This window comes from Mastacembelus armatus, chromosome 20, assembly GCF_900324485.2.
Source record: "Mastacembelus armatus chromosome 20, fMasArm1.2, whole genome shotgun sequence".
In the NCBI taxonomy this organism is placed as follows: domain Eukaryota; kingdom Metazoa; phylum Chordata; class Actinopteri; order Synbranchiformes; family Mastacembelidae; genus Mastacembelus; species Mastacembelus armatus.
The window spans coordinates 13183779-13210779 of NC_046652.1; the positions used below are offsets into that span (position 1 = coordinate 13183779).

General features: G+C 38.4%; 2 protein-coding genes across 6 annotated transcripts; one reads left to right on the forward strand and one right to left on the reverse strand.

The window, feature by feature from the left end:
* Positions 1-4916: 4916 nt before the first annotated feature.
* On the reverse strand, positions 4917-26786 carry LOC113121637 (toll-like receptor 13). Of its 5 annotated transcripts, none has more exons than XR_003294769.1 (7): positions 23803-26635; positions 22631-22748; positions 21868-22067; positions 9339-9453; positions 7985-8114; positions 7629-7706; positions 4917-5210 (listed from the first exon to the last, which is right to left on the reverse strand). XR_003294769.1 is itself a non-coding variant. In XM_026292311.1 (5 exons), exons 2-5 carry the CDS (start codon positions 26330-26332, stop codon positions 21421-21423), a joined length of 2907 nt encoding a protein of 968 aa, XP_026148096.1. In that variant the 5' UTR covers positions 26333-26435; positions 26651-26786; the 3' UTR covers positions 21334-21420. The 5 variants fall into 5 exon arrangements, 3 of the variants coding, with proteins under 3 accessions (XP_026148096.1, XP_026148095.1, XP_026148097.1); XR_003294768.1 differs by having other exon boundaries at positions 4917-5213; XM_026292311.1 differs by lacking the exons at positions 4917-5210; positions 7629-7706; positions 7985-8114; positions 9339-9453 and adding exons at positions 21334-21479; positions 26651-26786 and having other exon boundaries at positions 23803-26435.
* ccl20b (chemokine (C-C motif) ligand 20b) lies at positions 19058-21103 on the forward strand. Its single transcript, XM_026292314.1, has 4 exons — positions 19058-19620; positions 19888-19990; positions 20771-20845; positions 20966-21103. The coding sequence occupies exons 1-4, from the start codon at positions 19539-19541 to the stop codon at positions 21030-21032; spliced, it is 327 nt and encodes a 108-aa protein (XP_026148099.1). The 5' UTR covers positions 19058-19538; the 3' UTR covers positions 21033-21103.
* Positions 26787-27001: the final 215 nt, after the last annotated feature.

Genomic DNA, 27001 nt, shown 5'->3' on the forward strand with positions numbered 1-27001 from the left:
CTCTAAATTGCCCATAGGAGTGAGTGTGAGTGTGTGAGGTTGTTTGTCTCTATGTGGCCCTGTGATGGACTGGTGACCTGTCCAGGGTGGACCCCTGCCTTTCACCCAGAGAGAGCTGGGATAGGCTCCAGCAGATCCCTGTGACCCTGGTTAGGAATAAGTGGGTATAGAAGATGGATGGATGGATATATTCATATCTTAATATGAAGGATTTTAAGAGGCTTGAAGAGGTGAATATAAAATAAATACAAAAAATAAGCAAATGATTGTATAGATAAGATATCAATTGTGAGAACATATGTACATCCTGTACTTTTGTCTTATTACTTCATTCATATTGTGCCCGTGGGGGTCCTGACCCCTTCTGTTCTCTGTAAAGAAACATGACCAATTCACTATATGTGATGTACAATATCCTCAGTAATATAACCACATTATTCAGTTTAAACATGCAAAAGCTACTGGTATGATTTGACACAGACCTATCTGACAGTGTTGCATTTTGGGTGATTCCCTTGTCTTTCGGACAAATTCACTGTATATTAATAAAAAGAAAAAATTGAAAATGACTTAAAATATCGAATGCTAGGTTGAAAACATTCATTATTACACAACTGTGACACAAACAGATACAGTACTGTTAACTGTCATATTGATCCACCATGTTTGAAGATTTTTTTAATGTCTTTGAATATGAATGTCAGAAAAAAGCCTAATACCATATATTTTATAAAGTTATTGTAACCACACTATAACAATATTTATTGAAACATGCACATACATTGTAACTGCCACATCACTGCCATTATGTTTGTATGCATGTTATTTATTAGTAGTGTAACATTTCTTTGTATTTTCAATGAAGTAACTATTCTTTTTCTTCTATGTGTATCTGTATTTAAATGTTTTTGTATTCCTATTATATTTCATGTGTGCTTGTCTGCAGTAAACCTGAAGATAACAGAGTTATTGTCAGCTGTTGGTATCAGTTTAATTGTTTAAAGACAAAATGAAATATGACATTTTGCAATTTATTTATTTTTTTTTGCATTTGCAGGTGTATTTTCTATGTCCTAATACACATGCGCTATATTTCAAATATATGGCCAAATAGAAGATCCTGCATTTTGTCATTTTCAGCCATTTAAAGTAGTCTTTAGAGCACAGAGGCCTCAAATACCATCTGACTGCCAGTTGTGACTGTAAACCTATCTGACTGTAGAGCTAAGTAAACTACCTGTTAATCCAAAGTCTAGTGTCTAGTGTCAGTCTAGCGTCCTATTACCTGCTGATCTGGTCTGTGAGAGCTACCCTTCAATCTGTAGATTAAATGGTTATAAAACTCAGCCTTTGACAGATGTTTGTAAGAAAACTAGTTTTTCAAGTAGTTCTGTGTTTAAAGAGTCAGCTCAACCAAGCAACAAAAAAGATGTTGCCTCACATACTGTACCTTAAGTGCACCCACGCAGATATTTTCAGTTTATATGCAGCTGAGTTTCTCAGATCTGTGTTTGAGAACTGACGGGACTGGAGATTTGCAGGTTTATGGTCATAAACCAAAGTCGTGAACTTAACTACATTTAAACTAAATTGGCTGCATAAAAAGTGAGAATACTGCCAAAATTATTATAGTCCGTTCTTTTAGCTACATGAATGTTTGAGGCAAATTTCAATCAACCCGAACTAAAAATGACAGTTGCTGCAAGGTTTATTTTCCAGGGCTGTAAAATCATTTTTGTCATTATTGCAAATCTCTGTGCTGTGTTTTGGCATCAAACTTTAGACACATACTGTAAATCCAATGCGCCGACTGATCATCCACCACCAACACAGTCAGTTGGGTTATTTTAACATTAGTCTGAATGCAGGTGTAGGATTCATTTCCCAGACAATGTGGATATCTATAATAACGCATGAAATACTTGAGATCTCTCAAAGGGCCAAAAACGTGTGTCTCAGTCTCTTACTACCTGTTGAGATATCGTTGCACGATCAGTGGGGAATTTACATAAACATCCTCATTATTACATAGCACAGAACATACCATCAACAGTTTTTTTCAAACAAGGAAATAGTCCGAGTGACAGCTGTTTACATAGTATGTCTATATGTCTATATCTAGATACCACAAGAAAAAGTGTTTTTCTGTTATTTTCTCTGTGCTGTCCCAGATGAAATCCTTAATGTATCTCACTGGATTACATCAAGAATTAATTTCATCATTGCCAAGATTAACAGCACAGCTGGCATCATGTGTCAATCCCATTTCTTAAAGCACCACCCTAAAACATGCCCATAGCTTGTACTCAGCTGTTGCAATTACGTCAATTGACGTCATGCACCAGTCCAACCGGTTTATTTCATCATCATAAAAGAACATGGAAAGCACAAATGACATGCCTTTGTGTGCTGTAAAAAAAAAAGTTTGCCATGTGATTGTGTTTAGATAACACCTGGTGTTGGAATTTAATTCACAGTGGAAGTATTCATTATAATTGTGCTTATCTTTCCTGCGGCTTTTAAAGGCTGTTCAAAGTTAAACTTTAACTAACAGCCTGGAAAGAACCTCAGTTATATATGTGCATCCAGGTAGGGAGTTTTTTTTGTTTGTTTTTCCAGTTTATACAACACTATGATCAACATTTAAGGAAACTTTTTTTCTTCAGAATGTAACAAAAAAGATGAATGATGAGGGAAAAAAGAGATTATTGAATTCATATTTTGCAATAATATAAAATGCACAGATGTGAAACAAATATCTTAAATGTAGCTTGTAGAATTTTATATATACATATACACACACCCACACACACACACACACACACACACACACACACATATAAATATATATATATATATATATATACATATATATACACATATATGCACATAATTATCTAATGCTGAAAGAAGAGCTAGAAAAGATGTGGAAGGTGAAGGCAACAGTGGTCCCCGTGGTAATCTGCACCCTCGGGGCTGTGACCCGCAAACTGGGAGAGTGGCTCCAACAGATCCCAGGAACAACATCAGAGCTCTCAGTCTAGAAGAGTGCAGTGCTAGGAACAGCTAAGATACTGCGAAGAACCCTCAAGCTCCCAGCCCTCTGGTAGAGGACCCGAGATTGAGGAAGACACACACACACACCACCCATAGGGGTGAGAAGGGAAATTTATTTATATATATATATATATATATATATACATATATATATATGTGTGTGTGTGTGTGTGTGTGTGTGTGTGTAAATAAAAAGCTAATAATCGACCATTTAAGATAAACACATTGATTTTCTTGCACATTTTTGTTTGCATAAAACAGACAAGCTGATTATTAAGCTTTAGATGTGCATTTGTTTGTTGTGCACATACATCCATGATCTATCTAGACCTCTATCTAGGCAACTGGCCTTCTCTTCCTGAGCCGCAATCCTCACTCTGAAGAAGCCACTGGGATGACTTGAACAAACATTTCGACAAAATGTATGTAGCTCAATGTATGAAATAAATGTAATTGCAATCAACTATCAACTTTGTTATTACACTATAAAGAAATAGTTTTCTTTGACAAACGCGACAGCTAATGCTAAAAAACAGCCTTACTTTAAGACGTCATACGTGGGGAACAGTTACCACATCTAAAAATAGCAAACTACTCCACTAAGGGAAATTCCACCATCCACTGTTGCGTGCTACATATAATGCTATAAATATCCACAACAAGATGGGATCTGTCACATACATGTGTGATTTGCATATTCTTAAACAACACTTATCACATCTGTAAACAGCACAAACACATCATTTCTTCCAGTTTGCAGTGTCCAAACCTTTACTGACCCTTATTTTTATCACACTAAAGGCAACTGTACTCTTTATATAGCTTTTTGCACCTAATTCATGATCTGTCCTTGAGCTATAGCACTTAAGCCACACAGATACAGCGAGACTATACAGACTCCACACAGAAGGCATTAGGTTAAATGGGGTTCAAACCCTGAACCTCACTGGTATAAAGCAACAGTGATAACTACTGCATCACCATACCCAGTCTCTATGCTGCATATACTTACTAGACAGATATGAGAGTGGTAATAATCAACTTGTCTAACAAATGCATTTATTTTCTAAACTGTCAAACTATCACAATGGCATAGCCTTTAAAAACTAGTAGGTCAACACGATTTTCATCATCTCGTCTTCCTTATTGCCTCATAATTGCTAGCTCTTGTAGCATATTTTCCAACAATTATTTGCCACTCTATTAAGCTGGCAAAATATGTATTGCTTCATCACCACACCTGTGGCATAAATGAGCATCACACAATCACATGATGCAACAATAACCAAAAAGTCCACAGAATGTTTGCCATTGAATTATCAAAGACGTGCCTTTGTTTTCTAATCCTTCTAGGTGCCAAGAAACTCAATATCTCCGGCATCATGTCATACTGCCTGAAGGCACATAATTATCTAATGCTGAAATATTCTAGGTAGGTCTGTTTTGTTTCAATTCATGTCTTCATTCATGCTTTTGACTCTACTGAATCCCACACCTGCATGGATGTTTGCATGTGAAGCATAATTATATCTAGTCAAGCTGGGAAAAAAAAATGCATTTGATCATTGAAATGACTGATTGTCAGTGTTGAAATGAGAAATGTTAATTACACTATACACACAACATATAATTGTTTTTAAGAGTACGGTTGCCTTTTTAAATGTGACAAATTAAGGGACACTGCAAACTTTTTCCATGGCAGTAATTATGAAGCATAGCTGCTGTTAAAGCACCAATGTAATTAAGACTGTTTTCAGCAGTAGCAGTACCATCAGAATCAGAATCAGAATCAGACTGAGCTTTATTGTTATTATTATTTATTTCTATGTCATAGAAATAAAGTTCAACAAAATTAATAGTTGATTGCAATTACATTTATTTATAGCTGATGTAAATTGTAAAAGTAAATTGCATTACGGCAACATTTTTTAAAAGTAGGTCTTTAATCATATACACTACCAGTCAAAAGTTTGGACACACTTTACCATTGAACTGAATGAGAGCTTTTGACTGGTACTTCATGTTAAATAACATAAGACAAATATAATAACAGAAGATGTCTGTCTGCAGTTTGGGTACAGCAGCTTCAGATTTTGCTCTTCTTCCTGTGCAAGTGACCAGGTTTTCTCACTCTCTTTGGTGTTTTCCTGTTGCTGCTGGATGAAAACACAAAGCAGATGCGTCTGCATTAATTTACAGTGATGGATAATGAAAGTTTTGAACACACGCACATTAAACACATTATTACACAGATCTCTTTGTGTGTACTTAAATGATGAAAGTGTTTTTTGTTGTTTTAAGTGTGTTTACATTTTGAATGTTGTGTTTGTGTGTGTGGTAAGATGTCTGCTCTATTGTTAAATGAACTGCTGTATTACCCAAACCAGGCAGTAACTGAACATTTGATAGGCCCCAACTTTAGTTAGTGATGAGGAAGTTGAGAGGGTGAGTGACATCAAATTCCTGGGTCTACACATAACAAAAGATCTCACATGGACCATTAACACATTCCACTTAGTGAAGAAAGCACAACAGAGACTTTTCTTCCTAAGAAAACTCAAAAAAGCAAATGTGCCAACCCAGCTCTTAGTACATTTTCACAGGAGCACAATAGAGAACATCCTCTGTCACTGCATCACAGTGTGGTACTCCAGCTGCACTGCAGAAAACCGTCGAGCTCTGACCCGGACTGTCAAAACTGCCCAGAGGATCATAGGAACCAAACTTCCGAACCTCGACACGGTCTATGCTAGCCGTCTACAGAAGCGAGCTAGCAACGTCATCAAGGACCCAACTCATCCAGGACACAGACTTTTTCTACCCCTCCCATCAGGGAAAAGATATAGGGCAATCAGAACCCGCACAGCTTTTTCCCCAGAGCTGTAGGCTGTGTCACCCCCCCAACACACAATAGTTAACTCTCCCTCTCTCTCCTCTACCCCATGTCATGTCTGCTGCCAATGCACAAAGTCATTTACTGGGCATTAATGTTTGCACTAAATTACCACACTGTAAATACTGTTATATTTATTATCCTAGACACTTTATGGGACATTCATGTTTGCACTCAACTACCACATTGTAAATACTGTTATATTTCTATCCTTAAATTCCTTTTGTCTATTGACTATAACAAGTGCCTTTTTATTTTATTTTATATATTTTATACTTTACGTTTACTACGTTTACTATGTTTACTGTGTTTACTATGTTACTATGCTGCTTCTTGGTTTATTGCTGCTGGCCTCTGTGAGCTACCAAACAAATTTCGTTGTATAACTACAATGACAATAAAGTCTCTTTATCTCTTTATCTAGTTACTGGTGCTTTTCATTTCAAGCCTTTTTTTCTATTGTGGTTCACATCACTGGTATAGGTGGAAGATGTATCACAAAAAATCTTCATATTAAAAGAGGCAAAACAATGTTGTCATTTCTAGTCAGCAACTGCAACTGTGAGCAGAGTTTATCACATACTTGCCAACCCTCTCTATCTTCCCTCTATTTCTCCTAATCTGAACCTGTTCCTGGTACTGTGCATTATGAGAGTATTTTTTCACCTGGACAAGAATACAACTACAACTTCTTGAGATGCATGTGAGTGCTGTTCGTACCCTCTTATCCCAAGATGCAAATTTCAAAATGCATGGGTTGGGTTATATATGGCCATGAAATATGGTAAATGGTCTTATACTTGTATAGCACTTTTCTACACTCCAGTGTACTCAAAGCACCTTTACACTATTTGTCCATTCACCCGTTCGTTCACACAATCGCTCATACACCCATACACTGGTGGAACAGCCACCAGGGGCAACTTGAGGTTCAGTGTCTTGTCCAAGGACAATTCAACTTGTGAACCAGATAAATAAATAAAAAACCCAAATAAAATGAGTTTGACACCCATACACAAATGAAAACTGAGTTCTTGTTAAAGAGGGTAAATTTTTTGTGTTCTCTGTGTTCAATGAAAACTAAAGCTTTGATTAAAAGTAATTTACATAAAAATGCTGTTGCAGTGTAATTATATTTTGTCCATCCATTTGTCCATTATCTATATTCGCTTATTCCCAACCAGGGTCATGGAGATCTCCTATCCCAGCTCTCTTTGGGTGAAAGGCACGGGTTCACAGGTTGATATTTCATTATTTTTGTAATTTTAAAGTCATCTGAATGTGGGAAACAATGTCTTTAAGATTATGAAGGAGGACTCCCAGCCACCCACTTTGATTTGATTTTTTTAATCCTAGCTAAGTCTCAGGTTTGGCAAGTATGGTTTAGCAGCTGTAACAGCTAATGTTAGCACCTTGAGTTAACATAAAGAAACTAAAGTCTTGTAGAGAGGTATCTGAAACATGCCATTGACGACTTCTAACTTGGATTCATGAAAAGATGGGGGCCAAAGCAAACCCCAACTAGTTTTCAAACAGTTGGAAATGTTACACAGGGCATGGATGAGGTATTTTTAAAACAACCCTTAACCCTTAATAAGCTTAGCTGGACTTATAATAGTGTTGAACACTGCATTTATTTTTTGGGGGTTTTTTTTGTTCTTGTGTGTGTTCATGTTACCACATCTTAGCAAGAAGTTTTCGCATCTCGACAGGTTTCGGATTCACACACACTTCGCGGCCTTTCAGCTTTAGTAGACTTGAGGAGAAACAGAAACAACAAAAACATGTCAATATGATAGCTGTATTAGCTGGAAGGCTGTAATAAGCATGATGGTTAATGAACAGTTTGGAAACAGTCAGGGAATTAGTAACACAAACTGGGAAGTGGGTCATTCTGAAAGGAGGATAAGGATATAAAAAAACAAAAAAAAAAAAAACGTAGAGGAAAGCCAAGTTCAAGGAGTCGTGCTGCATATCATTAACCTGAAAACACACAGGTAAAAATAAAGGACAAAGCAGGAAACATAATCTTACATCGCTCTGATGTTGCATCCCTCTGTGATACTCTGCCACTGGCACTGCACCCTCCCTCCTATTCTTATCATGACATTCCTTAATTTCTCAGCATGAACTCTAGACACAGTCGTACAACAACGCTGATGCCCTACAAACACAAACACACAGAGAGAAAGGTCATCTGATATTTCATCTAATCATTTTTTGGCAGGCAGCTTCAAATATTTTAGATAACATCCAACGAGTTTTCTCATGTTCATGCAACTGTATTCACGTTTGCTTCACCGTGGATCATATGAGAGAGTGATCCAGAGAGTTCTGTCTAGTAACAAGTTGTTACCTGCTTTGTGTGGTTTGGTTGGTATTATAACTAAAATGTGATATTAAGTATTGCGTGACCTCCAGTAACAATTATGAGACTCACAAAGACAGAATTCAGCATATACATTTTGTATGTACTGGTGAACACAGACATTCTTTTAACGATGATAGTTATATGAAGTACGTCTGCACATATGCGTGGGATATGTTGAACAAAATCAGATTTTTATAGACAAATCTTTAGAAATACGATATCCCATTAGAGCTGTAGGAGTTTTAAACAGCAGCCTAGTCATGACAGATATTAGGAATCCAACACCTGATAAATTTAAAGTCCAGTGGTCATCCTTTATTTACCTCTCTTGGTTTGCACCCATCGCTAAAGGAATAGCTGGCTTTTTAGCTGCTCCACTATGTTCATCAGCTAATCACTAACTTTGTCAGTCTGTTGCTTGGTGCTCAGTGGGTTGTGGTCTCTGTATACTTTAAGAAATTATTTACTTAAAACAGGAGCTTGCTGTTGCTTGAAATTGGGCAGAATCAACCAGATCAGCAAAATTGCTAATAAACATTTCAGAGAAATGAAAGGACAACCGCAGCGTTTGGTTATAGTCTCTGGGTCCGTCTCCCTTCACGTTCTACATCAATATATTGATTGGTACAGATTTGAATAAATCTGTTCATCCAGACAGCCAAAGGTAGGGAAGGTTTTAGTAATAACAAGAAAGATACAGTCATCTGTTTTACAGCCTAATAATGTCAATAGTAAATATATTTGGTTGGAAAATTCAGAAACTGGAAACCTAATTTGCTCATTGTTACAGTTGTAATGAGCAACAACCTCATTGACTCTTCAGCAAATACATTTCTGTCATTTTCTACTTAAATTTTTTCGGCACAAAAACTGGTAAAGTTTAGCATGTAGTGTTACGTAAGTTACGTACTTATTATAGTACTTTGACGTCCTGTACACATTATTAATCTAGCAAAGAAATGCAGAATGTTGCAGTCAAAGAAAATTTCAAAATGAATCATTCTGCAAATGACTTACCTGTTGCCTGAGCTGTAGTGGGCAGGTTTATACCCACTATGGCCAGACAAAGAAGACCATGGGGAAGAATAGAGAGGAGCTTCATTTCACCACACAGCAGAAGTTATGGCTTTTGCTGAAAGAGCCACAAAACAGAGACTGAGTATTGTTTTGGACAACCATGTGATTGACTTCTGGGAATAGGCATTTTGAGGGAGGGCCTACAAATACTTTTGTGTACAACTGTGTATTCAGTTACAATACATATCAGGGACTTTCCACAAATATGATAGCTTTTTATTGAATAAAATGTTTTTGTGTTTGTCAGTGAACTTCCCACCACTGGTTACAACAATATAATAGCAGTCGCTCCAGACTGGACATAATACACTTTCATGCCTGGATTCTCTGTGTGTGTGTGTGTGTGTGTGTGTGTGTGTGTGTGTGTTTGTGTACATGAAGCAGCGTTATGGTCATTATGAGGAGACTGCATGTTCAGAAGACGTAATGACCCACTGTACATCTGTGCAATTTACACATATGTTTGACCTGAACTATATGGAGATGCAGCTTGTAAACAAATTCTCAGTGGGGCCTTTATAGAAGCTGGTAATGATAAGGTTTGGAGGGTTTTACCCTGCCATAGCTGCCAATGTGCAGAAGAAGAGAGCACTTCAGGTTGAAAACTATTATTCTAATCATAATGGCAAAGGTCCAAAATAGTTTTAATAGTCCATAATAATTTTAACCAAAATTACAATTCTTCCCTAATCCTATTCAAGTTTGCTTTTATGCCTAAACATATTAATGCTCTACCCGCAGTGCTGATTTAGTAGTGATTTCTTGCAATTTTGTAAGATTCAGACAAATGGCTGCTAGTTCTCAGTAAAAATGTTCCAGTGTCTCATTCAGCCTGTTCCCAGGTCATCAAACACTGATGCTCTGTAAAGTAGTTTTTGATTCATAGCCAGGTGCTATAGGGTGCCAGGTGCCCTAAAACATAAACCTAACCACATACATAGTTGTTTTTCTGTCTCACTGGAGCGCAGCCCTCTGGGCTATCACTATGGGGCCTAAACAGTCCTGGGCATCAAGTAGGTGTAGATATAAGTGGCAGTTTGGACAGGATCTTCCCCTCCTTTTTTCAGCTACTACACTGAGGAATGATTATTCCATCTAAGAGCTTTGTTCCTGGAAGATGGTTTTGCACAATGCCAGTGGTGCCAGATTCTGCGGCAAGTGTGGTTCTGGGATGACCTGCACCCCCTTTGGCTAGGGTGCATGGGGACCAAGCATGCTGGTCCCCCCTCTCAGCAAAATGCCCATCGCACTGGCTGTGTGACTATCATGCAGGCTTACACTGTGTTGTCTGTATGTGCGTGCTTGTGTGCCCCCACCAGTAACCAGTGGTGTTTTTAGCTCAGATCAACATGTAGTTTTTAGTTATCCCCCTGGATTGTTTGGGCCCAGTGGGATGTAAAGCATTTCTGGCTATTGGTTTGACCCATAGCGTGAGCCCAGAGAGCTGCGCTCCAATGAGCCAGGTGGACGTGGACAAGGACAAGTTTCTCAACAGTACACTAGCAGGATCATGGGACAGGACCATTAGCAATAGCCCTGAGGGCAGCACCCAATTCACAGAACCTTGGGTTACAATGTGTAACCAACTGTTTTCAATGCAGTTCTGTAGGGTTTGTTCCTAAACCTAACCACAATGTTTTTGTGGGTAATTCTAAATGCATAGCTTTTTCGAAGTACCAAGAACAGCACCTGGATGAGAATGTGCTGTTTTATCCTGGTAAACAGGTAAAAATGTTTTTTTCCCATTAAATTTGGAAGGCCTGCAGCCATTTGTTAGTGCAAAATAATCAGTGAGATTTTCATGGTTTTAGTTTACTAAAGGCAAACTCTTCTTCTTCTTTTCCTTTTCGGCTCAAAGCCGATCCTTGGTGCAGTCCCCCCTCCACGTTGAACTCCTCTGTCACCCCTACAGCACACCTCACCACTGTCTTACAGCTCTCATACATGTCCTGCACCACTGGAACATACTTCTCTGCCACTCCAGACTTCCTCATACAAAACCACAGCTCCTCTCTCGGCACCCTGTCATACGCTTTTTCCAAATCTACAAAGACACAATGCAGCTCCTTCTGGCCTTCTCTGGACTTCTCCATCAGCATTCTCAAAGCAAATATTGCATCTGTGGTTCTCTTTCTTTGTATGAAACCATACTGCTACTCACAAATGCTCACTTCTGATCTAGCCTAGCTTCCACTACTCTTTCCCATAACTTCATTTTGTGACTCATCAGCTTTATTCCTCTGTAGTTTCCTCAACTCTGCACGTCTCCCTTGTTCTTAAAGATGGGCACCAGTACACTTCTCCTCCATTCCTCAGGCATCCTCTCACTCTCCAAGATCTTGTTAAGTAGCCCAGTCAAAAACTCTACTGCCACCTCTCCTAAACACTTCCATACCTCCACAGGTATGTGGTCAGGACCAACTGCCTTTCCACTCTTCATTCTCTTCAACGCCTTCCTCACTTCATCCTCATTGATCTTTGCTCCTCCCTTTTCTGGAAAAATGTGTTCCCTAAAGCCATTTCCATCCATTTTGAGAAGTCTACCACCATCTGTCCTTCTGCATTCCTGTCCTGCATACCAAACTTACCCATCACTTCCTCGTCCCCTCTGTTTCCCTCACCAACATGTCCGTTGATGTTTCCCTCACCAACATGTCCGTTGAAGTCTGCCCCAATCACCACTCTCTCACCACTAGGGATACCCTGGATCACCTCATCCATCTCCCTCCAGAATTTCTCCTTCTCTTCTAACTCACATCCTACCTGTGGGGCATAACCACTGACAACATTCAACATCACACCTTCAACTTCCAGCGTCAGACTCATCACCCTATCTGACACTCTCTTCACCTCCAGAACATTCCTAGCAAAATCCTCCTTCAGGATAACTCCTACTCCATTCCTCTTTCCATCCACACCATGATAAAACAGCTTGAACCTGCTACCTTTCCACCTGGTCTCCTGAACACACAAGATATTCACCTTTCTTCTCTCCATCATATCAGCCAACTCTCTAGTTTTCCCTGACAAATTCAATTCAATTCAATTCAATTCAATTCAATTCAATTCAATTTTATTTGTATAGCGCCAAATCACAATACAAATCATCTCAAGGCACTTTACAAAAACTAAAACTAAAAACCCAACAATTCCCTTATGAGCAAGCACTTGGCGACAGTGGAGAGGAAAAAACTCCCTTTAACGGAAGAAAAAAACCTCCAGCAGAACCGGGCTCAGTTTGGGCGGCCATCTGCCTCGACCGGTTGGGGTGAGTGGATAGAGCAGAGAGAAAAGAACAGCAACAATAAACAACAAATAGACACTGCAAGTTGGTGGGGCCAGTAACTGCACATCAGCGATAAACAGCTCCAGGACCAGGGACACCTGCAGAAGGTACAGAGAGAGAGAGAGAGAGAGGGAGGGAGAGAGCACAAACTAGGGGAGAGAGAGAGCACAAGGTTAGTAACATTCAATGGTGGAATATACATGAGGTGGGAGAGAAGGGGGGGGGGGGGTAGGGTAGGGGAGCTCAGTGCACCAATGGTCCTCGGGCAGTCTAGGCCTATAGCAGCATAACTAACTAAGGGATGGTTCAGGGTTGCCTGAAGCCAGCCCTAACTATATGCTTTGTCAAAGAGGAAGGTTTTAAGTCTAGCCTTAAAAGTACAGAGAGTGTCTGCCTCCTGAACCCAGGCTGAGAGCTGGTTCCACAGGAGAGGAGCTTGATAGCTAAAGGCTCTGCCTCCCATTCTGCTTTTGAGAACTCTGGGAACCACAAGTAGGCCTGCACTCTGAGAGCGAAGTGGTCTATTGGGATAATATGGTACTATGAGGTCTTTAAGGTATGAAGGAGCTTGATTATGAAGGGATTTGTATGTGAGAAGAAGGATTTTAAATTCTATTCTATCTTTTACAGGGAGCCAATGAAGAGAAGCCAATATAGGAGAAATATGATCTCTCTTGCTAGTTCCTATCAGGACTCTGGCTGCGGCATTCTGGATTAATTGGAGGCTTTTTATTAAGATATTAGGACATCCAGATAGTAATGAGTTACAGTAATCTAGCCTTGAGGAAACAAACGCATGGACTAGTTTTTCTGCATCATTTTGAGACAGGATGTTCCTAATTTTGGAAATGTTGCGCAGGTGAAAGAATGCAGTTCTAGAAATTTGTTTTATGTGTGAGTTAAAGGACATGTCCTGGTCAAAAATAACTCCAAGGTTTTTTACAGTAGTGCTGGAGGCCAGGGCTATGCCATCTAGAGTAGCTATAATTTTAGAAAAGTTATTTCTGAGATTTTTAGGCCCAAATATAATGACTTCTGTTTTCTCCGAGTTTAAAAGTAAAAAGTTACTGGTCATCCAAGCCTTTATGTCAGTTAGACAGGCTTGAAGTCTGGTTAACTGGTTTGTGTTAACAGGTTTAATAGATAGATATAACTGAGTGTCATCCGCATAGCAGTGGTAATTAATAGAGTGCTTCCTAATGATATATCCTAAAGGAAGCATGTACAGGGTGAACAGAATCGGTCCTAGCACAGAACCTTGTGGAACTCCATAACTAACTTTTGTTCGTGTGGAAGGTTCATCATGGACATGAACAAACTGGAATCTGTCCGATAAATAGGATTGGAACCACTTTAACGCTGTTCCTCTGATACCAATCACATGCTCCAGTCTCTGTAATAAGATGTTGTGGTCAATGGTGTCGAATGCGGCACTAAGGTCTAGGAGGACAAGTATCGAAACAAGTCCATTATCTGAGGCTAAGAGAAGATCGTTGGTAACTTTCAACAGTGCTGTTTCTGTACTATGATGTGCTCTAAATCCTGATTGGAAATCTTCAAATAGTTCATTCCTGTGTAAGTGGTCTGATAGCTGCTTAGCAACAGCTTTTTCTAGGATTTTAGAAATAAATGGCAGGTTGGATATTGGTCTATAATTAGCCAAGACACCTGGATCAAGACTAGGCTTTTTGAGTAAAGGTTTGATTACTGCAGTCTTAAAGGCCTGTGGTACGTAGCCTGATACTAGAGATAAATTTACCAAGTCCAATAAAGATGAGTTCATTAATGGCAGGGTGCCTTTAAGCAGTCTAGTCGGGATGGGGTCCAAGAGACACGTTGATGATTTCGATGAAGCAACTACTGATGTAAATTCAGAGAGATCTATAGGAGAGAAGCAGTCTAAACATAACTGAGGTCCTACAGATGATTCAAGAGCTACTGTAGTAAAAGATTCATTTATTGCAGGTATAGGAAGCATCTGCTGAATTTTATCTCTAATAGTTGTGATTTTATTTGTAAAGAAACTCATAAATTCATCACTGCTGAGAGCTAAGGGAACACTGGGCTCAACGGAGCTGTGACTTTTTGTCAGCCTGGCTACAGTGCTGAAAAGAAACCTGGGATTGTTCTTATTTTCCTCTATTAGTGATGAATAGTATGCAGTTCTGGCTTTACGGAGAGCTTTTTTATACGTTAGTAGACTGTTTTTCCAGGCTAGAAAAATTTCCTCTAAGTTTGTGGAACGCCACTTCCTTTCCAGCCTTCGTGATGCCTGCTTTAAGGTACGAACATGTAAATTATACCATGGGGCTAGTCTTCTCTGAATCACTAACTTCTTTTTCAGAGGGGCTACAGAATCAAGCGTTTCACGCAGTGAGGTTACAGCGCTGTCAACAACATGATCAATTTGGTAGGGAGTAGGATTAAGGCAGCTGCCCTCCATTATGTTTATACTTGGCATAGATGCAAATAAAGATGGAATCATTTTCTTAAATTTATTAACAGCGTTGTCGGATAAACATCTGCTGTAGTGGAATTTTCTTCCAGACGCTGCATGATCCATCATTTTAAATTCGAAAGTTATTAAAGAATGATCTGACAAAACAGGATTTGGGGGGAAAATTATTAGATGTTCAATTTCGATGCCATAGGTCAGAACAAGATCAAGGGTGTGATTAAAACAGTGGGTGGGTTTATTAACGTTTTGAATGAAACCAATTGAATCTAATATAGAATTAAATGCAATACTGAGGCTGTTATTTTCAACATCTACATGAATGTTAAAATCTCCCACTATAATGACTTTATCTGATCTAAGCACTAAATCAGACAGGAAGTCAGGGAATTCAGTTAAAAACTCTGAGTAAGGAACAGGTGGACGGTACAAAATGACAAGTAGAACTGGTTTTTGTGTTTTCCAGTTTGGATGTGAGAGACTAAGAGTGAGGCTCTCAAATGAGTTATAACTGTTCTGAGGATGAAAGTTTAATAATAAGTTTGACTGGAAGATTGCAGCTACTCCTCCACCTCGACCTGTGCTTCGAGGAACATGATCATTTTTATGACTGAGGGGGGTTGATTCATTCAGACTGACATATTCATCCTGCTGTAACCAGGTTTCAGTAAGATAAAGTAGGTCAATTTGGTGATCAGTTATCAAATCATTTACTAACAGAGATTTAGAAGAAAGGGACCTAATATTTAATAATCCACATTTGACAGTTCTGTTTTTCTGTTCAATAAGAGGAGTGGTCTTAATTTTTATTAAGTTTTTATGAATAACTCCTCTTCTGTTAACTTCTGATTTGCTTGATTTATATGTTCGAGGGGCAGACACAGTCTCTATGTGGTTTGAGGGGGGCGGCGGCTCTAAGGAAACTGCAGAGAAGCGTTTTAGACTGAGTCTCTGCATCCCGGTCCCCACCCTGGATTGTCAGGCTTTAGGTCGGCTAAGAAACTCGGCCAAATTCCTAGAGATGAGAGCTGCACCATTCAAAGTGGGATGGATGCCATCTCTCGCTATCAGACCGGGTTTTCCCCAGGAAGTGGCCCAATTGTCTATGAAGCCCACATCGTTTGCTGGACACCACCTAGACAGCCAGCGACGGAACGACGACATGCGGCTAAACATGTCATCGCTGGTCAGATTGGGGAGGGGTCCAGAGAAAACTACGGAGTCCGACATTGATTTAGCAAAGTTACACACCGACTCAACATTAATTTTAGTGACCTCCGATTGGCGTAATCGGGTGTCATTGCTGCCGACGTGAATAACAATTCCCTACATTCAAAGTCCCTACTCTAAATCCTACACTCCTGCCCTTCCTCTTCTCTCTATAACAAAAAGATCAATAAACTGCCACAGCTGAATAAAGCTTAAGTTTAAAAAGTGTGCTCTTGTCAGGAATAAATAAAACTGTCCTTTTATTAGAAGGCAGCTAAATTCCTAAACCTATAGAAGAGCATACAAACCTCAAAATAATATAAACTGACAAAAACAATCAACAGGCTTGAACATGCGAAATAGCTTAAGGGTTGTTAAACACGTGTCAAATTTCAGCACTCTCTAATCTCTGTTATATTTTGTCAACCACCATAAAGGAGATGGCAATGATGCAAACACAATTCACATGTCAGGACATTCCCACTGTTACTATTTTGAGCTCAGTTGCTATTTTTAGCTCTCTAAGGCTGCAATGAACTCCATGACACTCCCAGGTCAATGGAAACATTAAAAGTGCTTTAAAAAGATGTTTCCTAGGTTTGATTAGAAAATACAGGGAGTCTGGTGTCCATGAAAGTACATTCTATATATAATTTGTAAAAGGGAAGGATATGGTCCTCTTCCTACTGGAAATGGATACTTCATTCAGAATTTAATCTCATTGATTCCAGACTTGGAAAAAGAGGGAGATATCATTCAGAATGTATTTATTGTTTCAATATACAAGTTTATATACTTGATGAACCTTGGGTATGAGAATGGGCTGGAGGGACAATATTCGGGTGGAGTGACTGCAAAATCACAGACAAAGAACACCAGCAAGTGATTCATTAAAGGTGTGTTGCTGAAGTATATTGAATATGCTGTTTTAATAAACATGCTGTCATACTTTCAAACACGCATTTGATCATACTGTCTAAAAACAAAATGACTGAATGATCATAAAATGCTGCAGATAACATGCTTCTCTTGACACTTTATGATACCGTATCTTGCTCAAAGCAAGACTTCCTGCAGTAAAACTATTACAGATGTTGACATTTGGCAAACATTTCTAGTGCGTCACAGATCCATTAATAAGAAAGGAAAGATATTACAAAAGCAAACTCTGCCCACAACTTCATGACTTGATTGTCCCTGTAAAAGAGGCGTATCTAAATAAATTTAGAAAACTGTGAGATTACTCAATGACTCAATGACTCCTCTCAACCAGCATGAGAGCCACAAGGCAAAAATGAACTGTGGGCGTCCTGGTCACGTTTCTTAAATCTCTCTCTGCATACTGTGTGTGTTAATTAGTAGGTTAGATATTTGGGTTTTTTTTTAAAAGTAAGAGTTTATTTTGAAAAATCTACCAAATAAGCAAATTATATAAGAAAGATCTCAAGATTGGGTTATACTGAGTGTTTGTAAGAAGTTTTTGTGGTTCTAACACTATTAATCAAGTTAAGTTAATTCAATTTCCACGCATTGTTAAAAAAATTTTGTTTGTTTTGTTTTGTTTTTGTTTAACAAACTTCAGGGCCCCTGATGTCTGATGTCTCCATCAGCAGGACAGCAACTTTTATCTGTGCTTTGAAAACCTGTGATCTCCAAGAATTTAGTAGAGCCACTGAAAATGGCTCTGAAAATGGATGACAACATGTGTCCCAACTTCTCCAGTGCCGCAACAAACTGCATCTGGCAGTGTTGGTAATGATGGTGTTACATCCTATGAAGCATTATTTGGACAGCACAGTAGGAATTAGTACTGTATTTTACTGTTATAGTGGTGAGGAAAAGACAATAAGCAAAGGGAGGATGAGGCAAAACTACTTCATTGACAATGAATTTCATGTCTCCTTAATCTCAATGATCACATCTAATTCCATAACCTCAACCACCAACTCAACTCTTACCATTACTAACATTAACCTTATAACAAAATCTTAAACTGCAAACAAGCCTTTGAATGGGTATAAGAAAGTGAGGACCAGGCAAAAGGCTCCAAAAATATCCTGAGTCCCATTGTATTACACTCAAACTGGTCCTCACACTGCTGCTATACAAGTGTAACCCTAACCCTATGTATACATTCAGCATACAACATACAACAGTGTATGTTTGTTTTCATCTCTAATTAGGGCTTTACAATTAAATTGTTAAATTTAATGACATAATGTCCTGGACACTTACCCTAATGAGTGCTGTCCTGACTTTAACCCAACGCTAAAGCTGTATCTTCACCCTAAAGTTCAGTGCATGAACAGATTTTGGTCAAATGTGTGCAGCCTAGTACTAGAACACACACACACACACGCACGCACGCACGCACGCACGCACGCACACACACACACACACACACACACACACACACACACACATATTTCACTGACGTTGCTGTGAGGCAGGGAGTTACTTAATAACCTGCAACGGGAATTATTGTGGTAAGAATCAACTACTAAAGCCTAGACTTAAGTAAACGTTAGTAATATGGTGTTATACCTATGGGGTTTACATTTTTATTCAAATCCTCAGAAGGATATGAAAATGTCAAACACACACTTTAAACGTTGCATTAATAAAGTTTTACCCTCTGTCCTATTAAAAACAGGTTCATTTTCCATTAACAACTTAAGCAAACAGTAATTTGCTCTCACTATCAGAAGCATTTGGGGTCATGTGTGGCCAACATTTACTCTCATTTAAGCTGTTTTACTGTCAACTAGCTTTAAAAAAAAGTTATCAGATTAAAAATGTGATGTCTTTAGCTGAATTTTAGCTAAATTCTAATAACCAAGCAAAGGCCTAAAACACAAAATAAAGCACATGTCTAGGGGCAGAAAAAACAAATTAAGTTTGTCATGTCATTAACTCTGACACGTTTTAATTGAACATGGCAAAGTTGTTAAAAAACAGGTGCTTACTGACACATCCAGCAGAGCAACATTATTCACAATCACACAGCCGGCCCCTTAACAAATACACGTGGGATTGTGCAATCCTGTCCAACAGGGGAAAATCCCGCAGCTTGCCCTACTTAAGCAGCAATGGCAACGCGATCTCAGTCACACTCGCTCTGGCACTTCACAGCTCTTAAGCAATTACAGCCTCACACTAACAGAGCAGGAAAGGAGCCAACTGTGGAAACATGGCAAGCGGCAAAGTGTGTGTCTTGGCAGCCGTGTGCGCCCTTGTCATCCTGACTACCTTGATCAGCAGCACAGATTCAGGTGAGTCCTTTAACTAATGCCAGTAATACAAGTGTACTATCTTAGATGTCCATAGTACTGGTGGATTAATATCCAGGGGTTTGATGATTTAGAAAGAAGGGGAAAGGAAAAGTTATTATATCATTGCAATACTGAGCATGCAGTGTATAGTAATAAAGCTAAGGTTTGTTGTGTTTCCAGTATTGATATTTTATAATTCAGCTGTGAATGAAAAGGTTGTTCATACTGTATTTTGATTACAATTTGTTTTTGCATATGTATTTGTAGCAAGCTGCTGCCTGAGGTACACGAGGCGTCCGCTGCCATGCAAACGACTGCTGGGGTACAGCATCCAGACCATTAATACATCCTGCGACATCAACGCCATTATGTGAGTTATCAGGAAACACATAGGGTGCCAAAACTGGTACATCCAGGTAGAAACAATTTGCTAAAAAATCAAGCCGGTTAGGCATCTGATATGTATCACAAATAAATATTACAATAAAATTAAGACCGTATAGACAGGATGTGCAAAGAGACTGTGCCGTTGAAAGGTTAGGGCAATTACTTTAATAAATCAATGCACATTGTAAGAAATTTGTGTAATATTCCAGAGTACAAGGTCACAGTCATAAAATAAACTAATACATTTTGACTTAAATGGTTTATTACTGTGCATTTAATATATCAATTTACTGAGCAGTCACTGCAGCTCTAGTTAAAATGTTTGAGATTTTGTAGTATGCTAATATTTAATAAACACCAACATCAACACAGGCACTGAGAACATAAAAGCAAAATACAAATGTGGCAGTGCATCAGGGAAAATAAAACTTAAGTGGTAAAGGAAGTAATTTTAACAGGCTGCCATCCAGGAGAATGTTATTTTATATCATATTGTTCATGATACCTAATAACGTGTTGGGCAGAAAGGATGGGCATGTTTTCCTTAAGTTAGCTCTCTGCATTCAAGCTTCATCTTCTTCTATAGTTTGAAAACTAGTTAAAAAACCTGTTTCTTGACCAATTCTTTATATAGTATGAAAGATAACATGTGTGTTATTAAGTGTGTACAAAAGAGGGGCTTAACTGAAATAAAAGCATATTAAACCATCCTCACGTGTATCTCATGAATGATCATCATCTCACTGTTTACTGGTTCCCACAGCTTCCACCTTCAAGGAAGGTTTGTGTGTGCTGACCCCTCGATGCAGTGGACACAGCGAGCAATGAAATGCTTGGAGTGAGTATAAACTTGTCCCTCTAACGTGTTTAATGTAAATCTTCTGTCCATAATATTGATTTGGCACTCTTAACACTTTACTGAACCAAATTCATCTTGTATTCTCATGTTTCTTCATAGTGAAATGGAGAGGAGGAAGAATCAGATCATAGAGGAACAAATCCATGGCAACAGCACATCAGCTTAAAGCTCATCACTCACATCAGTTCATGTCTTTTTTTATGTCTTGTATTTAATAACTCTATTTGATACCAATCTCTTCAACTTCGAATGTATTTGCATTTTTAAAATTATTATAACAGGGACTTGTGTTTTTTTCACTTTCTCCTTATATTTATTCTGTTTTATAAACAGGAAAGCGTAGTATTGTTAATACGTTCATAACTGTCAAATGAAGCAACACTGAAATTCTTTTTTTAATTGAATGTGTGTTTTTCAGCTGAGGCAGCTGGAGTCTTAGTAGCTGGTTTTGAATGTGATTGACATTGTCAAAGAATTCATTAAATTTATTAAAACAGAGATTAATGTGTCTGTCAGTATTGGGTTTCACAACATTCATGCCCGTGTGCAGCAGGTCATTTAATATCTTCACCACAAACCTCTTCAGGCAGTTGGAAATACAAGACCGTTTCATCTAAATGTTAATGAACAAAATAAGAAAAGAAAAAGTGAGAAGGAAAAACAAAAATGTACACATCATGTTGGTATGTTGACACAGAGTAGTTTTGTTACATGAGAAGTTTGTGCAGCCAATAACAGTGAACACTAACAGCTCTAAAAACGCAGCTGATAAAAATACATATATTTACATAGAGAACAGGCAAAGTGTGTCCTGAAAATCATGTGTTCACAAAAGTTTAATATTTGATATTAAAACATAATGGCAACCTCTTATGTTTGTATGAAAGTTAAAAATGATTGAAACTAATGAACACTGCTGGCTATAAATGGCAAGCAAAGAAGACTGTGTTTTTATTTTCACCATGACCTGTCAGGAACAGTGAGGAAGAATCTGTCCTCACCAATATCGTCTCTGGTCTTCAGAGCCTGGCGGAGTTTTTCCCAGAACAGCTCAGTGTGCTCTCCAGCTCGAGGCCAGCTCAGGAAGGTTTTCCTCTTCAGGATCTTCCTCATGCGGTAGTAAGGAGCCAGCTGAGAGGTTGGGATCTCCTCCAGAAACACCAGGATCAGCACGTCCTTCTGCTCGTCAAACAGACGAAAGCTAGAAGGCAAATTAAAAATAGATGAGACAGGACAAGCATGTGTGTCTTTTGTCTTCTATTTCCCAAATACTGTTTGCAGGGGGAACAACTAAGCAGCTCAACACAAAATGTATTGTAACTTATCCTGCAAATCAAATATACCTGAATATTGTTGGTTGACTGTACTAACCTGCTACGTTCCTCTTACTTTACTGTTGATGGCATCCACGTGACATTACTCAAGGCCATTGACTAGCACTAGTGCCCAACTAGCATGTATAGCATACAAGTGTTTAATCCGGTACCTGTCAGCTCCTCCTCAGTAAATCTGACTTCTATCTCAAAATTTTGACTTTATCCTCAGAAGACCCTTTTTTAAATTTTCAGTGGCCTCAAAGTAAAAATATAAAAATAGCATAAGGTACATAGCAGCAGCTTGGGGTACAAAATCAGTGCAATATCTAAACAGTTCAGATATACTGGGTGAGAGTGCAATATATATATGTAATTATATATAAGTATTGGTAGTGAATCATTAACCCCACTGAGTATCTGAGCTCAGAGATGTCAGCTGACACATTACCTGGCCACCTGGATCTCTCTAGAGCACCATTCACTTTCAAGGTACTGATGACTGATCACACAGATGGTCTTCCTGCTTCCATAAATTGCATCTGTGATGTTGTCTACTATGGGTTTACCTGAGGAAGGAAGAAAGAAGATGTTAAGTATGGTAGCACAGTAAAATAATACTTTGGTGACACCTTCTGGAGTATAGATAAAAGTGCAAATCATGAAAAGCATCTGAAAAGGCTGATGCAGTACATACAGTATGATGGTTTCCAGATTACAGCTTTGCATGTTTAGTGTACACATCAAACTAATCTGGCTTTTTGTATTTATCATATACATGTATGTGTGAAATTTGAGAAAAGTGCTACTGTGGTACAAAAAGTCCATAACGCATTTAGAAGATTTTTGAAGTTAGAAAAAGACTTTCACTTTTATTTCATCTTAAATATTCAGTGTTTTAAAAATGCTATCACTTCTCTGCATTTTCAGCTTTAAGCTAGCTAGATGCAAAAAGTCCAGCTGGCATGTACTTCCTCTACATGCATGGGCTTTCTCTTTGTGCAGTTTGTCTGTGTGCCTTGTTGTGCTAAATTTGTACCATTACATCTGGTTTGTACTTTTCCTGAGCCCTGGTATTCCCAGGAGGAAATAAAGCCTTGTTTCTTGTCCTGCATTTGGGTCCTACGCCTCTCCTTCACTTCTCTCTCCAGCACACCACCTCACACATTACACACGTTTTCATTTAAAATTGTTTTAACCTGATTTTCAGAAAAAGCGAACACCCTAAAAGACACATCATCCAGCAACCGCAAATGGAAATGTTGAGATATTTCACAGGCAGTCAGATAAAACACATGGGAATTGCCAGTTCATGAGGATTCATCCCCTGGAGAATTTTTTTACAGTATATGCACCTTTTTCATTTCAAATCCATCCAGCAGTAAACAACAGAACTAATGGTAGTGATGGCTGGTAATAATAGAACCTCATAGTGGCTCTAGACATATTCAGAAGATCTGAATTGGGAATAGGATCAATCAGAAGATTATCAGAATGAGAAAGATTCAGCCTCTCTGAACCACTGAGAAATCCAAAACCTTCAGCAGACTAAAGTTTTTATTTATATGTGCTATTAAAAGACTGGTGGAGGAAAGAAAATGTTTATTGAATGACAGGTCTTACCTGGTTCAAAATCCCGATGGTGCAGACACAACCTCCAGCCCTGCTCTCCCTCCAGTTTGGGCAGCAGCTCTCTGATGACCCATGGCTCATCGCAGGTATTGTAGGAGATGAAGGCGTCATATTGATGAGGAGCCTGCTTGTTTTTATTCTTATTGTCAACGAGCAAAGCCAAGAAGAGGTAGTAGGCATAGACAAGCTGCCACCTCAGTAACTGGTAGGTGAAGGACACCACCATAAAGAGGAGGATCAAACATGTGGTACAGATAAAACAAATGAATTCAATGTCTACGGAGCAGGACCGCACATCAAGCTTCAACAGTTTCATACCTTTGAGGTGTGGAGGATAGTTGCAAACAAAGTTATAGGCATCAAAAACTTGTGTTTGGTTGTCATTTTCTGCCCACTGACGGAACCACGCGTTATCACAGTCACAGGTGAAACTGTTGCCTTGAAGATCCACGTAAACGAGAGCTGGTACGGACCTTATCATTTCTTCACTGATCACAGAATACTGATTCTTTCTCGCCTGCAGGAACTCCAGCTTGGTAAGGTTGGCATCTATCAAAAAATCCAGGGACTGAAGACTGGTTCTAGATATGTACAGACTTTGAAGGTTCTGAATTGGGGAAAACAAATCTGGAGAAAGATCCATAAGTTCATTTGAACTTATGTCAAGTGTTTGCAGCTTTGGTGTGTATTTAAACATGTCTATGTGCAAAAATATAAGTTGAATGCTCCTAATATTAAATTCTAATAGATTTGTCAAACCTTGCAGGAAGTTGAGAGGTAGATAAGACTTTTCCCTGCGATGTTGTGAAGGTATAGCCAATGTCTCCAGGAGGGCCAAGTTAGAAAATGGTGGCTTAGACAAAGCTGAATAGTTATTATATTTAATGCGATTTTCCCTAAAATCTAATCTTCTTAGATTTATCAGATCATTAAAAACATTGCTGTTTAGTTGTTCTTCTGTTATAAGATTCTTCTGTAGTAATAAATTTGTAAGATTTGTCAGTCCAATAAAACACCCTGGCTCAAGTCTATTTATTTGATTTTCATGTAATGACAAGTTCTGGAGGGACTGTAAACCCTCAAACTCTCTGTTTTTAATACTAGTGAGTTTATTTGCATTCAAACGCAGCTGTGTAAGATTTCGCAAGTATTTTTTAAAAGCACCATTTAGTTTGGAAATGTGGTTGGTCTGTAGCTTTAAAATTTGTAGTCGTATCAAATCCCTGAAAACAGATTCATGTAGAGCTGAAATCACATTGTTATAAAGGCTGAGCCGTCTGAGCTTTGTCTGATTGGCGAAATCATCACGGTCAAGTCTGCTGATGTTGTTCATGCTGAGATCCAGCTCTACAAGAGTTGGCAGATTCCTTGTGGCAGGTGGAACAGATTTAAGCCCATTACGACTCAGACTCAAGGTCTTCAGACCATGAAGAGATCTGAAGGCGTTGACATGGATGAACTGTATTTGATTCCCTGTTAAATCTAAGTCAGTTACATTAATACACAATGTAAATATATCTGAAGTGAGAGAGCTGAGTTTGTTATAGCGGAGCTGCAGTGTCAACATTGTTGGGATAGTGCAGGAAATATTGATTAGTGCTGTCAGGTCATGTTTCATTGCATTCATCCTCAAAGATGTAAGTGAGGAGTTTACAGTCTCCAGTAATGTTTTCATGTCACCATAAGCCATTTGAAGCTCACTAATATCAAGAGTAGACACTCGACTAAGGAAAGTCTTGTTATGCACATCCCATCTCATCTGTTTCTTTCTAGGACAGCTGTTAATGTTTAACCAGGTGAGATTTGGAAAAACGTCTGCGGTGATCCTAAAGTCTGCGATGGGATTCTGAGACAAATCCAGGGAATTGAGTTTTAGTGAGCTGTTTGTCAGTTCCCATGAATAGAAAGTGGTGAAATTGTTGTTTTGAATAAACAGATTTTGTAGACGTGGCAGGTGCTGTAATATTGAATGAACGTTTGTGATTTTGTTGAGTTTGTTTCGAGAAATGTCCAAAAATGTTAAGTTTGTCATGTACTTAAAAGAGGTGGATGCCACAGTTTTGATGCGATTTCTGCTAATTCTAAGCTCACTGAGGTTCCTTAAGCCAACAAAAATGTTTTCTCCAAGTTCATATAGTTTGTTATTATTCAGATTTAACTTTTTGAGGCAAGTAAGGTTGGCAAAGGCACCACTATCTATGTGCAAAATTTCATTTCGATTTAGATCTAACCGTGTTAAAAGTGGTAGATTTTTGAAATCTGAAACTTCTATTCTTGAAATTCTGTTCACAGACAAGTCAAAACCTTTCACTGCTGAGGGAATATCTTTTGGAACAGCTCTGAGTTTACTTTTCACGCATATGGCAGTGTCGGAACTTATTCTGCAACTCTTCAGTACAAACCCTGTGACTGGGGCAACAGAAGTGCTGATGTTCAGCAAGCAGAAAAAAAGAATACTTAGTTTACAACACTTGGATCCCCCTCTTGGTATTATTTTGTCTACTTTTTCTCCAGAAGTCATTTTGGAACCTTTGTTTCAAAAGAACAAGTGAAGTCCAACCAATAAATTTTTGCTATTTCTTAACCTATATTTCAGTTGGTGAATGATACCCCAGGAAGTAATCCTGAAAATCCAAAAAAAGAGACAAATGATCAAACTCAATATGTATTGTATAATATGTGTAATATGTATGTCAAAGTGTATTCATTTTGAAAAAAGAAAAAAAAAACATCTGAGCTCTGACATTTTATTTAAAATTCATTACAAGTGTTTGAGATCATAAATTAAAAAATGATTAGTTACAATATACTAATATAGAATCAAAAGACTCATACTTACTCTAATGACTGATCCTAATTGATCCTAATGTCATATCCACAGAATCCTGTAGTTGATTTGTCTTTGTCAAGTAAACAACCTCATTACATGTCATACAGTGGTGGTGTGCAAAAACTGTTTCCTTGGTAAGCTTGGCTTCTATTGTTTATAGTCAGTAGGGAAGTGAAAGCCAACAGCAGCATGGGCAGTCTTGACTGTGTTTTTGGCAAAATTCTCTTGCTTTTTTATGATGATTGATCTACTTTGTAGATTTTGTTGATTTATATTTAAATTGAATGACTATCATTTCAAATGGTCTACATGTTATTTTATTTTATATAAATTGTTAGCCAGCTTCTAATTTGCTTTTGT

What these genes read in the sequence shown, in the direction of transcription:
- LOC113121637 (XM_026292311.1), bottom strand. Translation starts at nt 26,332, where the DNA reads ATGACTTCTGGAGAAAAAGTAGACAAAATAATACCAAGAGGGGGATCC. An exon ending in CCATCGGGATTTTGAACCAG is followed by an intron (nt 22,749 to 23,802) that starts GTAAGACCTGTC and finishes TTCCTTCCTCAG; the next exon opens with GTAAACCCATAGTAGACAAC. An exon ending in AGAGAGATCCAGGTGGCCAG is followed by an intron (nt 22,068 to 22,630) that starts GTAATGTGTCAG and finishes TTTGCCTTCTAG; the next exon opens with CTTTCGTCTGTTTGACGAGC.
- ccl20b (XM_026292314.1), top strand. Translation starts at nt 19,539, where the DNA reads ATGGCAAGCGGCAAAGTGTGTGTCTTGGCAGCCGTGTGCGCCCTTGTC. An exon ending in GATCAGCAGCACAGATTCAG is followed by an intron (nt 19,621 to 19,887) that starts GTGAGTCCTTTA and finishes ATGTATTTGTAG; the next exon opens with CAAGCTGCTGCCTGAGGTAC. An exon ending in CGAGCAATGAAATGCTTGGA is followed by an intron (nt 20,846 to 20,965) that starts GTGAGTATAAAC and finishes GTTTCTTCATAG; the next exon opens with TGAAATGGAGAGGAGGAAGA.